Below are 13,407 nucleotides of genomic sequence, written 5' to 3'. Positions count from 1 at the left end.
CCCATGATGCCATACGTCTGTTCCTGCTTCCTTCCCCAATCATTAAACACATAATTAGGGTGTACTGGCTTAGTTCACAATTAGGCAAAGATCTGGAGCAGGTTTCAGGTCTCTAGAGACCAGAAGTTCTCCAAGAAAATAGGGTGAGCTTAGAAGTCAGAGGAAAGCATCAAGCCAGAAATAGAGAAGAATCAAGGTCCAAATAGCAGGGAGAGTAAGTGAGAACAACACTGTGGCACCTATGGGGCGAGAATTGAAGTCAGGGTTATGGGCCATGTGTCTGGAGCCCGCAACCAAGCTCTAACAGAAGTCAATGAGGCTAAGGTGGGGACCTAGAACTACTGTCTTGAACGTCTCCTAGGGCCCGAAGTTCCCCTCATGGCCTGGCAGCGATAAGACATCCAATGCGCACACTCAGCTGGGAGTTTCAGCAGTGATGTGGGCAAGCAGCTAGAAAGCCAAATATCAGAGGCCACAGCTTGGCTCTGATGAAAGTGCAGCTAATGAGGTCCACCGGGGGCTGCAGATACTGCCGAGCCTGCAGTGCAGCATCAGTGGCTAGCTCCCAAAGAAACCGGGTGGTCATCCTGGACCTTGTCTTGGGCAGAGAAGGTGCTCCAGTGGTCCTCTGCATGAAAGCTGTTGCGATTACCATTTAAAATCTGATTCTTCTTGTCTGTATTGGCGTAACCAAGGAAAGCGAAGGTTATCACTGAAACATGAGTGTCTGGGTTGGATCTGAAATAAAACTAGACTCTGTTGAATATAGAGTTAGACAAAGGAAACACCATATCTTGTGCTATAGTGGGGGTCCCAGGGCATTGTGAGGGACGTATTTGACAGGCTAGGCGGTGGCACTTAATGGGCTGCCAACAACAAGTACAGGGCTCCTGAAATTAAAGTCACCATAAATAAGGAAAATATAAGACTTGACAAGTAGGCTTTGTGTGGGAGGGGAGAGCAATGGTTTGGCTCAGTCTCCATGCTGACCTAGACCTTTAGGAGGCACATGAACCCCCTAGAATGGAGACGGCTGTGTGTTAATAATGAAAGAGTTCTATCATCGAGGTCCAGGGGACTCCGCTATGGGATCCTGCTTCAAAAAATTGCAATATGGGAAACAAGACCTTTCCCTACCAGCTGAGGAAATCTGACATTATAGATCCTGCAATATACGAGGAGATGCCACAAGGAGCATCAAAAGCCAGGAGCAAGTCAGCACCACCAATGAGGTGGCCAAAGGAGAGAAGTGGAGACCTGAGGCAGCTGGTGTGTGGACCTAGGCAAGGGGTTGATGCAAGAGATAAAGTCATGGGGATCTAGAAGCAAGAGATGCTAGCAACGGCAATAGGGCAGGCAGCTGCCCCACGATCCCTGGTAGGGAGTTTCCTTGTGGGCGGCTGCAACAGTGTGGCAGCAGCTCAGGGGCCCAAACTGGCCACTAGAGCAATGCACAGGCAAACATCAGCTCAGACGGTGGAGAGATGAGAGAAGGAAGTTAAGGGGAGGCCATCCCACAAAAGGCAAGTGGGGCACTTTCCTAGATCCAGAGCAAACAGCAAAAGAGTGACCCTGCCAGGTAGCAGCTCTTCCAGGCATGTCCCCACAGCCTGCAGCCCCTCCACATGCCCCACCCCTGCCCAGATATGCTAAGGAGCTCCCAGCTCTTCCCCAGTATCTGGGCAGCAATACTGAGATGAAGAAGAAGAGAAGTGGGCGTAGCAAGTCCTGGCTCTTGGAAATCTTCAAATACAGGTTTCTTGCGATAGTTGCAAGTCATTGTGCAGCTTGCTGGTCTTCTCTGGACCTTGGATTCCTGGACATCAGCAAAATGCAGACACTGATGATGCCACTTAACTCACAGGGCTGCAGTGAGGTGTGGAGGAGGTCAAGGACTGAGGGCGCTCTACAAACTCTAAGGTGGTATGCGTGTGGTGTTATGAATATCAGTGGCAGGTTTCCAGAGCCAGAGGAGAGTGAGTAAACAAGGAAGAAAATTGCCCCACTTTTTGAAGAGTGTTCTCAGAAGACCAGAGCTGGGAGGCTCAGCTTACAGGGCAGGTATAAATAGCCAGCGCCTACCAAGGAAAGGCTAGTTTGCCTGGAGATCCTGGAACCCTAGAGGACGCAACCGTGAGTACTTCTGTCCTCGCCTCTCATTTTGTTCTCCCAGTGTCTGGTGAATATCTCCCTGCCCATATGGGGAGCTCATCCTCCCGGTGTTGAGGAAGGCAGAGTCTGGGCAGTCGGTCCCGGAGTGTGGGTGTGAGAGGTGGGGTCATAGTGGGGTAATAATTGTGCCTTTCTGCCCCTCGCTCCACTCCTTTTGCTCAGTGGGAGATCTGCCTGCTGGGCTGGGGGAGGGTGGGTGAGTGGGGTGTGACACCTAGCCAGACCCCAGATGCCGTCGTGCAGAAGCCTCAGTGGAAAATGCAGCTCCAGCTTCTCCCTTGGCTCCTCTCCATCTCTGATTCCTTCAGAAACAAGGGTGGTGGCAGAGAAACAGATCAGGCATTCACAGGCCAGGGTTCTAAGTCCATTCTGGCACCAGCTGACTGTGGCACCTGGATGAACACACTCCTCTCTTAGCCTCAAATCTTTACTTAAAAAAAATACTTACTGTGAGGCCGACCTGGTGGCGCAGCGGTTAAGTGTGCATGTTCCACTTTGGCGGCCCGGAGTTCACTGGCTCAGCTCCCCAGTGTGGACGTTGCACCGCTTGGCAAGCCATGCTGTGGTAGGTGTCCCACGTATAAAGTAGAGGAAGATGGGCATGGATGTTAGCTCAGGGCCGGGCTTCCTCAGCAAAAAGAGGAGGATTGGCAGCAGTTAGCTCAGGGCTAATCTTCCTCAAAAAAAAATAAATAAATAAACCTACCGGACTAGGTCAATGATTTTCCAACCAATTTTCAGAGGATTCATTTTTTCAATAAAATCTTAGTCTGAAAGCTTGTCATAAACTGAGCACTACATCGGCTGAGGGGGCTGTGGCTCTGCCCTCACCCTCTGTAGTGCCAGCAAGATGCCTCCCCTGAATCCTGGGTCTGAAAAGCTGTGCGTTAGCTTCTCCAAGTCCCCTTCCCACCACAAAGGGCAGCGGTGCCTTCTGCGCCATCCTGAGCCATTGGGCACAAAGCCTATTGCTGTTCATCCTTCCCCAGATTTGGGTGCAGGGCCCCACAGTGGTGGAAGCTGCAGACCAGGGATGCTGCCCGTGCTCCGTCGTGGTCCCTGATGCTCCTGACTGAGCCTCTGCCACGGCAAGTGCAGTGAAGCGGCAGCTGGCCTGCGAGCCCACCTGGGTGTTTCTAGAGACTCCTAGAATGCCTGAGGAAGTGAGGAATTCAAAATCAAAAGAGGCTAGTGCAAAATAGGGCTCATCCACAGCCCAGAATCACCAGCAACCAAAGAAGGAGGCAGCTGTCTGGCCAGGAGTTCCTTCCCCTGCCGCCACCGCAGCTGCCTAGTGGCCCCCTTCTCCTTTGCACAGGTCCCTCAGGCTTTGTTCCCAGCCCCTGCAACTCCCACAAGCTCTTTCCATCCTCAACTTAACAGTTTCTCTCTGAGAGAGGAAAAAAGCCCAACATTGGGAGTGACGCAGACTCTGCATCCTCCCTGATCGCCCCTAGTTCCTAAGTCCCTCTCAGACGGTCACTGGATGCCCTCCTAGACGCCTGCTCTTTCCTGCCTCCAGAACCAGCCTCCTGTGCCTGAGTCCATCGCACATGTGCCCTTCCTCCATGAGGCCCCTCTTCCGAGTCCTCTCCAGTGGTCCAGGCAGAGCTCTAGGCATCCCAGGGTCTCTCCAGCTGCTGACTAAATGTGTCTGAGAACTTTCACCTGGGTTCTCTCTGGCACTTTCCTCATGGAGACAGCATCTAGCCCAGGAACGACAAATCACCGGGCAAACACGCAGCCATGCACCATCCTGTGCTCAGCATTCGGGACTCTGGCTCCTTTTCAGACCAGGCCCGCAGACCAGCAGTTCTAGTCCATCCAAGGCAGTGAGTGAGAGGACCAGGTCTGCCTCGTCAGAGCTGAGCCAAACACCTTAATGGTACAGACAGGGAGAAGGAGGTCCAGACAGGGGAAAGGTCCTGCCCAAAGCACTCAGTGGATCCTTCCTGATGTGACACACGGCCTCTGTGCAGAATTCTACATCCTAGCCTCCATGCCAATGGCAGCGTCCAACGGAAAACACAAGAAGGGACGACACGGGGCATCTGAGAATAGGTGGATGTCAACCCACATCAGAGTTCCAGCTGGCTGACTCATGCCCTCCCAGGCCACACCATATGCTCACTTTGCCCCTACGCTGCTTTCAGAGTCCTGCTGCTCTTGGTCCTGCATGAGGGGAGGGCAGGTGGGGGAAGTGCTTCTCCTGACCCTCAGGAGCCGGGCCAAACCGTAACACAGAAGCTGGGCCAAACCGTAACCCACGTCCTAGAACCAAGAGCATGTCCTTTCTCTTTCTCTTCATCTGCCCAGGCCATGTTTCTCCTCCCTCTCTCTGTGCTGGTCCTGCTCACACGGCCCTCAAGGTCACTGGGAGCAGAAATGAAGACCTATTCCCAGAGAACAGTGACCAACGCCTGCACCCTGGTCATGTGTAGCCCCATGGAGAGTGGCCTGCCTGGTCGTGATGGACGGGACGGGAGAGAGGGCCCCCGGGGCGAGAAGGGGGATCCAGGTAGAGCTGGGACCATGGGCTTGTGCTGGTGGGAAGTGGTGGGCATTGGAATTGTAACCAACTCAGAAACTCTGGCCATTCTGCTCTGGGAGGCTTGGACACAGGCTTCTTCTCCCCAAGGGGTGGGTTTCCCCCAGACTTTCAGTCTACCTAAAACATCGCTTTACTGGTTGGCAAATGACAGGCTGCCCTGAGCCCCCATGTGCCTCCCGCCCTCACCAGCTGCTCTGACTCCTCCCCTGGAAGATTCTGATTCCTCTCACTCCAAGAATGAGACAATAGTGGGTATTTGGAGCCCACTGACCTCCGCTCCAGCACTTAACCGTTGTTCATTCTGATAAATAGTGCCTGTGCAGGGAGTTAAATATTTTTCATGTTTAACTTAATTAAATTCAGTACAAAGGCAGAGGGTAAGGCTCTGGGGGCCCGTACTCAGGCCTGATCCAAAGGACTTGCCCTAAACACGTTACGGAGAGAAGCAAAGGGCGCTTGCGTTTCTTTGTCCAGCCTTGTGCTTGGGTGGTCTTTAAGTAATTCATGTAATCCTACCAAAAGTCTCGCAAAGGACATGCTCGTCCCATTTGACAGGTAAGAAAATTGTGACGAAGAAAGGCTAAATGACACCCAATCTGGAAGGTGAAAAGGACCTGGGATCCTGCCTCAGGCAGATGTGTGCGTGACTGCTGGCTCCCCCTCCACAGCAAGGACCTTCCAGAGACAAGCCCCTGGGGTCTCTGAGTCTCGATTTGCTCATCTGTAAATGGGAGTGGTATCCACCACACAGTAACAACTGTCGAGCTAAGGTTTCGTTTCTGTTGAGTCTTCAGGATAAGGTTGCATCTTCCTGCTGCGCCAATCAGGCGAATTCTCCTGAGGTTTCCGGAGGTCCTGCTTGCTAATGGAATTATCCGAGAAATACTGCCTCATGGGGAGGATCTGGGTTTTATTGTCAAGAAGAGCTGATTCGATGAACCAGCAACAAGGACAGAAGGACCCCTGTGGTGCTGGGCTAGGGCTCGGGAAAGATCAACCGTGGTCTTTATCCTTCCAGAGTTTGCGTTTTGGTTAGAGAGGAAGGAAACTAACGACATTTAAGCTGGAAAGCACAGGCAACATCCCATGGCTTTGTAGAATAGGAGGTAAGCTAGCACGTGTCTGTCCCTTCCAGACAGAAAGGGGCTCCCAACAGCAATGGGCTGGGGCTCAGGGAAGGCTGCCTGGAAGTGGACTCACGAGAAGGGTGGTATTCAAGGTGCCAGCTCTCTCTCGGAGAATCCCAGTTCTCTCTAATTCCCAGAGGTGCCCTGAGTTGAATCCTGGGGGGGCCTTTCCCACAGCGGCGCTCTGAACCCAGGGCATGGAGTGTGGCTGAGACCTCTCTTTCTTGTGCAGATGCCTCACCCCGTGCACTTACTTTCCAAGCCTGGCCTTGGATCAGCGCTTGGAGACAGAACTGCGCACAGCTGCGTCAGCCGACAGGCTTCTAGTCACTGTGCACTTGAGTTCAAGCTCTATGAAGAAGAGATTTGATTTCTTGTCTCTTTCTTTCGCTGCTATATCTCAGCATTTAAGACAGTGCCTCCCACGTAGAGAAGCTCAGGGAATACTTGTGGAATGAATGAATGTAAAATGCAAAGACGGGAGGAATTTGAGTGCAGTTAAGACTGGCCACACTGCTGGTCCGTAAAGCTTCACTTCAGGTGGCATGAGCGTGCAGGGCTAGACCCTCGGGGATCCCAGGATGCAAAGTGGGTGCTTTGGGAGGTGTGGGTGCTTGCTGCTGAAGAGAGGGTCCCTCCCCCCACCTCAGTGCTCTCACGGCCTCCATAGTTGGTGCACCAAGGGTGGGCAACCTCCAACGCTCCCTCCCAGGGAGCGGCTTTTTCCCTTGGCCCCTCGCCTTGCTGCCGTCCTGGCCAGTGTGGAGCCCAAGAGAGGCTCAACCTGGGGCCGGGGCATCTCTGCTCCTTGCCCACTGCACTGTTGGGTATGGGACATGGTGCCCATCCTACAGTCCCTGTGCTTTCATTTCATTCCTAGTGAGGATTGCAACTAAAATCAGGGCACAATGCCCCGCACAGACACTCAGCTGCCCGTCTAATGCACCAGTCCCGCACCAACAGCGCGTTCTCGCCCCAGGCAGACCTGGCCCCTCCTGCCCTGGGAGCACCGTTCCCAAGACCAAAATGTCCCCTCTGCTCTACAAGTCTCTCTAAATCCTCCTCGCCCCGGAGTCCCATTTCCTCCTTCAGGACGACAGCGCTGAGTACGTGTGTGTGCAGGGGTCAGGCGCGCTGTGATGGGACGCGGGACATCCCAGGACTTGTCTTCCTCACCCGTTGCCCATGCCTCACAGTTTAAAATCCTGTCACAGATCCCTTGCAGGCCAGACCTGGTGCTAACATTTGCACCTTGCCCAGCGCTAAGCATAAAGTTAAGCTCCATAGATGGTTTCTTAATGAACAAATAAATGAAATAACGAGCAAGGGAACAAGTGAGCACCACCTGTGAGGTGTCATTTCTTTTCTTTTCTTTTTGCACATGAATGTTTATAGCAGCTTTGTTCTCAATAACCAAAAGACAGAAAGAGCCCAAATGTCCATCAAGCAAAGAATGGATAAAGAAAATGTGTTCTCTCCGTAGAATGGAATACTGTTCACCCATACAAAGGAATGATGCACTGAGACACGCTACAAAGTAGGTGAACCGCAAGAACATCACTCCACATTTAAAAAGCCAAACACAAAGCGTTGCATGTTGTATGAACACATCCCTACGAAATATGCAGAATAGGTGATGTGGACGGAAAGCAAAATCGTGGTAGCCGGGGCCTGGGAGGAGAGGGGCCAGGGAGTGATGGCTTAATGGGTGTGGGGTTTTCTTTGCAGGCGATGAAAGGTTTTTAAATAAACAGAGGAGATAGTTGCACAACACTGTGAATGTGCTAAATGCCACTGAATTGTATACTTTAAAAAGGTTAATTTTACATTATATGAATTTCACCTCAATAAAAAGGAATAACCAAACTAGCAGAATGGAGTGTAACATTCTTCAGTATTGATGGTCATTTGCTCCCTTTCCTCCTTTTGCATAAATCTTGTATAATTTTAGGCTTAGGCAGCCTTTCTTGAGGTAACATGTTTTTTTAAAAAATGATCATTTTTTCAATACAAAAGTAATATGTGATCACTAAAGACAAAAAAGAAGAAAATTAAAATTACCTTAATTGTACCCCTTTGAGGGAACAACTGTTAACACTTGTGTGTACCCCTTTCCTGTGTTTTTTCCACTGTGTATTACCTGTGCACACACCTGACAATGCACGTACATGTTTAGGAAACAGGAGCATATTGAACATAGGGTTTATAGCATACTTTTATCACTTAATGACGCGTTAGATAATAATTTGGCCTGTTGTCTATAGTTTCAAGACCATGTTACATAGCTTTTTAAAAATTGAGATATAGCTGATGTATTGGTTTCAAGTATACAGTATAAGGATTCAATATTTGTATACATCGTGAAATGATCACCACAATAAGTCTAGTTAACATCAACCACCACACATAGTTACAAACTTTTTCTTGTGCTGAGAACTTTTAAGATTTACTCTCTCAGCAACTTTCACATATTCAATACAGTATTATTAGCTATAGTCACCATGCTTTACATTATCTTTTGGCCACTTTTGCCCATTTCCCCCACCCACCACTCTCACCTCTGACAACCACCAATGTGTTCTCTGTATCTGTAAGTTCAATCTTTTTAGATTCCAGATATAAATGAGGTCATATGGTATTTGTCTTTCTCTGTCTAACTTATTTCACTTAGCATAATGCCCTCAAGGGCCATCTGTGTTGTTGCAAATGACAAGCTTTCCTTCTTTTTATGGCTGAATAATATTCCATTGTATATATATCTCCCATTTTCTTTATCCATTCATCCCTCACTGGACACTTAGGTTGTCTCCACATCTTGACTATTGTGAATAATGCTGTGATGAATATGGGGGTGCAAATATCTTTTCAGGTGAGTGTTTTCATTTACTTCAGATAAAAATGCCCAGAGGTGGAATCACTGGATCTTATGGTATTTCTATTTTTGATTTTTTGAGAAATCTCCATACTGTTTTCCATAGTGGCTGCACGAGTTTGCACTCCCACCAGCAGTGTATGAGGGTTCCCTTCTCTCCACATCCTCGCCAACACTTGCTATTTCTTGTGGTTCTGATAACAGCCATTCTAACAGGTGTGAGGTGATATCTCACTGTGGTTTTGATTTGCGTTTCCCTGATGATCAGTGTTGGGCATCATTTCTGACGCAAACTTTGGTTCTGGGAAGGGGAGAGTGAGGAGTACATGATCCAGGGGGATGCTGACAGGATGCCTGCTGGGATCCGCCTCCAACTCTGGGAAGCCTGTAAAATGGGGATGTGGACATTCATTTCCCGGGTCACCCCTGGACTGAGAAGTGTGGAGGTGAAACGTCTACGCCCTGTAGAACCCGGAAGGAATGCCACCGGCCTGACCCTACAGGTTTACGCAGAGCCAGGTTCATTCTCATTTCTCTGCTACTGCAGGTCTGCCAGGAGCTGTAGGACGAGCAGGAATGCCTGGACCACCTGGACCAGTTGGGCCCAAAGGGGACAATGGGTCTGTTGGAGAACCTGGACCCAAAGGAGACGCTGGACCACGTGGTGAGCAGCTGGACATGGAATGCAGATGACTGCAGGAGGTGCTGCTGCCACTAGGACGTGCGGGGAGGCATGCCCAGATCCTATCCCAGGAAGAAGGAAGAGGGTCGTTCTGAAGGTGGCACTGGGTTACTCAGGGAAGACTGGGATGTGGCTGGGCAGCATCCTTAGGATGACGTTGCCTCTCTGACTCCCATTACTGCTCTCATTTTATCACGCGTTCCCGCTTCCAAGAAGACTTAGTGTCATTCACTGGGCTGGTCCTTTTCCCCAGGACTTCCAGGACCTCAAGGTTCTCCAGGTCCAGCTGGAAAAGAGGGTCCTGCAGGGAGGCAGGGGAACATGGGACCTCAAGGAAAACCAGGCCCAAAAGGAGAGGCTGGGCCCAAAGGTAGGTGGTTGGCACATGGGCTCTGTGGGAGGGAAAGAGAGGAAGGACGCTGGCAGAGCATGATGTGCTGGAAGGCATGCTCAGAGCACCAGGAGGCCCAGCCCACCGGCACTGGGAAGGCCCGGCCGCAGCCCTTCCCCCACAGCCTCACCTCGGCAGCACTTCCCTGTTGCCATCCCCGCAATAAGGGGCAGTCTCCCGAGTTCTCTCCCACCTGGAGCTGCGGGTGAAAAGCTCCAGGACTGAGGACGACACACACTGAACACACTCTCAGCAGCATTTCTCCCAATCTGTTCCTTCCACAGGAGAAGTGGGTGCCCCAGGCATGCAGGGCTCTGCGGGGACAAGAGGCCCCATGGGTCCTAAAGGAGACAGGGGAGCCGCTGGCCAGCCGGGAGCCCCTGGCAGTGCTGGGACAGCAGGTGAGCGATGGAAGGAGCCGGGTCTGGGCTCCAGTTCCCATGCGTCCACTGAAGCTGTTGATGCCCACCCCTCTGCCCCACCCACCCAGTCAGAACTGGCGTTCCTGGCCAACGGGGGCAGTCTACATCCAAGGAGGATACATTGTTGGGCTCTGGGACTGTCTGTATCTGGGGAGAGTGTGGTGTGAGCAACATGGACAGTTTGTCTACAAGGAAGATTGGTTGCTGAGTGATGGGGACAGAGAGGGCACGTGGTTGGGTCCTGGGAACAGGCTGTGTATGGGGAGGGTGTGTGTCTGGGCCGTAGGACACTCCATGTACTGGGAGGGTGAAAACGCTGGGAAATGTGTGCAGAGTTCACCCAACTCCCTTCTCTGATCCCAGGGTCTGCTGGAGCTGTGGGTCCACAGGGACCTCCAGGTGCCAGGGGCCCCCCAGGACTGATGGGGGAGAGAGGTGTCCCTGGGGACAAAGGAGCAAAGGGAGAGAGTGGGCTTCCAGGTAAGGTAGCCCCCCTGGCTCTAGGGGGTGTGGGGGAGAGAGGAGCCCTCTCCACCTCGGGCAGCCCCTTCCCTTGGACGTCCGCCCCGTGACCTACAGTTGGCGGGTGGAAAGCAGGAGAGGTTGGCTGGCTGGGAGGCAGGAGAATTAGGCTCTGGTTTTAAACTCTGTTACTCAGTGGAGGGCAACCCTGGGCGGTTTTTCCATCTGATCATTGGGAAGAGTGTAGCACCCTTCCCAGATCATAGGGTAGCTTTGAGCATCACATAACCCAGTGGTTGAGAAGTACCTGAGGAACGTGTATTCCTGTCCCCTCAAAAAAGGAAGTGCTCTCAGATTCTCAGAGTCTGGAGTTAAAATGTCATCTGGTTCAGTGTCAGCGAGTTGCAGGGGTCTGCTCAGGGGACAATTAGCTCACAGCGGAACCACAGGAAATCCCGTGGGCAGCAGGGGCCAGCACTGTGTCAGCAGAGGTGGGCTTCCTGGGGTTCGGTTCAGCAACTTAGCCCCATTGCCAATATGTGCCTGCAAGTGGGCGCCCTGCCCTGAGGCCCAGGCTCTGAGCTGATCGCAGGCTGTGCTGGACAGGCCTTCACTCAGCCTCTCTCCTGCAGATGTCACTACTCTGAGGCGGCAGGTGGAGGCCTTACAAAGACAGGTACAACAACTCCAGAATGCCTTCTCTCAGTATAAGAAAGGTGAGTCCCTGGACCTGAGCCTGAGCTGGGCACTGAGGAACAGCCACACACGGGGTCTGAGCCTTAACTTGGAGTTGGCTGGGCCTGGGTCTAGGATTGTCTGGGACCTTGTTTAGGGCTGGACCCGGGACCGGGGCAGGGAGTGGGGCTAAGGAGAGGGCTAGGACACAGCAGCGCAGCACCTGCTCCCAGAGCTGGAAGCAGATGCAAAGAACGGGTAGGAGGATGCGGCCCGTGTCCCCAGTTCAGCGATGGTGGGAGCACGGTCAAGGACATAGGCTCCAGAACACCCCCAGCATCACAGCCACCGTGACCCAAGCCAGATGGATGCCCTGAGCCCAGCACAGTTCTGCAGAGCTTCACTCCTGCCTACCCTGTGCCGGTCCCTCTCACAGACACGGGGACGCCCAACACAGGATGCGTTTCTTACCTCTGTGGGGCCAGGTGTGCAAGTGCCAGAGATGTTGCTGCACAGCCTACGGCAGCAGAGAATTCAGACTGTGTCCCAAGAGCTGGGGCTGAGATGTTGCCCTCGGGGTTCAAGGCCTTGGTGGGGGCCTGACCTTGGTGTGTGGCCACCAAGTGCCTCACCCTAGTTGTGCCCATGGGCCTGCCAGGGGGCAGGCTTTCCTTGTACCTCCCTGGCTGTTCAGAGCAGAGATTCTTCCCTAACCCGGGCATCCTGGAGCCAGAGGCCTCCAGCAGCACACGACTGAGGGCCCTGTGCCCTTGGGAACCTCCACCTCCATCCCCAGCTGCTCCTCCTCCTCCTTCTTGACGTCAGCTTTGAGTTCACATCCTTCAGCAAATCTCATTGATCCAAAAACAGTTTTCTGAAGTTGGGCATGAAGGGGCCTGACTGGGTGAGACACAGGGTTGGCTCCCAAGTCCTCAAGCTCAAGGACTCAAGGATGAGGGGCTCCAGCACTAGGCGTGTCTCCCTCCCTCCACACACGTGTCTGCATACGTAGTCACTCACTCGTGCACACCCCTGCAAGCCAAGGAGGACGTGTGCATGCACCTGCACACACGTGCACTTCAATACCATCCCTCTCTCCACCCTGTCTTCACACAGAGCACACATGCGTGTACACACACACACGTGCGCACACACAAATCCAGATGGCCCTTAAGTGCTCCCGTGTCCCTTCAGATGGAATCATGGACATGCTCATGTATGTACACGCACACTCACCCAGACGCACGGAACATAAACCCAGTGACAGCACACGAACTCTTGCACTGACCCTGGGTGCGACCTTGAGCGGGGGGAGAAACTGCCCCCCGAGTCCTTGTTGAAGCTCCTCCGAGGAGAAGGGCAATGGGTCAGGGTGCAGCCCGGGCTCCTGATCAGCCCGGTGAGGCTGGGGCACAGCTCTCTCTGGAGCCCTGGAGATTTCCATCCACGAGCCCCTGAGCGCCAGCCAGCCTTCTCTCCTTTTCTAGCTGAGCTCTTCCCCGATGGCCGAAGGGTTGGGGAGAAGATCTTCAAGACGGGAGGCTTTGAGAAATCTTTTGAGGAGGCACAGCAGGTGTGCACACAGGCCGGGGGGCAGCTGGCCTCCCCACGCTCGGCCGCTGAGAACGAGGCCCTGCAGCAGCTGGTGACAGCTCAGAACAAGATCGCCTTCCTGAGCATGACCGACGCCACGACGGAGGGCAAGTTCACCTACCCCACGGGGGAGACCCTGGTCTATTCCAACTGGGCCCCGGGGGAGCCCAACAACAACGGAGGGGCCGAGAACTGCGTGGAGATCTTCACCAACGGCAAGTGGAACGATAAGAACTGCAAGGAGCAGCGCCTTGTGATCTGCGAGTTCTGAGCCACGGGGTGGGGGCGGGGGAGGCGGTGCTGGCCCGGAGCCTGGCCGGTGAGGCAGGGCCCAGGCCCGTGTGCTGCCAACAGGCCAATAAAAGATGACACCTCTGCCGGCCAGGGCGTCTCCACAGAGCTGGGGGAGCAGGCAGGGCTGCTGCTGAACGCCCATCTGGGAATAAAGCACCAACCGGCC

General features: G+C 53.1%; 1 protein-coding gene across 2 annotated transcripts; it reads left to right on the top strand.

Annotated features, from left to right (window-relative positions):
- Positions 1-1,991: 1,991 nt before the first annotated feature.
- On the top strand, positions 1,992-13,329 carry SFTPD (surfactant protein D). 2 transcript variants are annotated; one of them, XM_014854048.3, is made up of 8 exons: positions 1,992-2,133; positions 4,489-4,690; positions 9,270-9,386; positions 9,658-9,774; positions 10,080-10,196; positions 10,581-10,697; positions 11,312-11,395; positions 12,842-13,329. In XM_014854048.3, exons 2-8 carry the CDS (start codon positions 4,492-4,494, stop codon positions 13,216-13,218), a joined length of 1,128 nt encoding a protein of 375 aa, XP_014709534.2. In that variant the 5' UTR covers positions 1,992-2,133; positions 4,489-4,491; the 3' UTR covers positions 13,219-13,329. The 2 variants fall into 2 exon arrangements, with proteins under 2 accessions (XP_014709534.2, XP_070350208.1); XM_070494107.1 differs by lacking the exon at positions 10,581-10,697.
- The last annotated feature ends 78 nt before the right edge of the window (positions 13,330-13,407 follow it).

The sequence above is a fragment of the Equus asinus genome, chromosome 2 (assembly GCF_041296235.1).
Source record: "Equus asinus isolate D_3611 breed Donkey chromosome 2, EquAss-T2T_v2, whole genome shotgun sequence".
Classification (NCBI taxonomy): Eukaryota; Metazoa; Chordata; class Mammalia; order Perissodactyla; family Equidae; genus Equus; species Equus asinus.
This window is presented reverse-complemented; position numbering and strand designations above follow the sequence as displayed.

Bases quoted from the DNA above. Each gene is read 5' to 3' on its own strand.
- SFTPD (XM_014854048.3), top strand. From the start codon at position 4,492: ATGTTTCTCCTCCCTCTCTCTGTGCTGGTCCTGCTCACACGGCCCTCA. The intron at 10,197-10,580 runs GTGAGCGATGGA...CTCTGATCCCAG, and splicing joins TGGCAGTGCTGGGACAGCAG to GGTCTGCTGGAGCTGTGGGT. The intron at 10,698-11,311 runs GTAAGGTAGCCC...TCTCTCCTGCAG, and splicing joins GGGAGAGAGTGGGCTTCCAG to ATGTCACTACTCTGAGGCGG.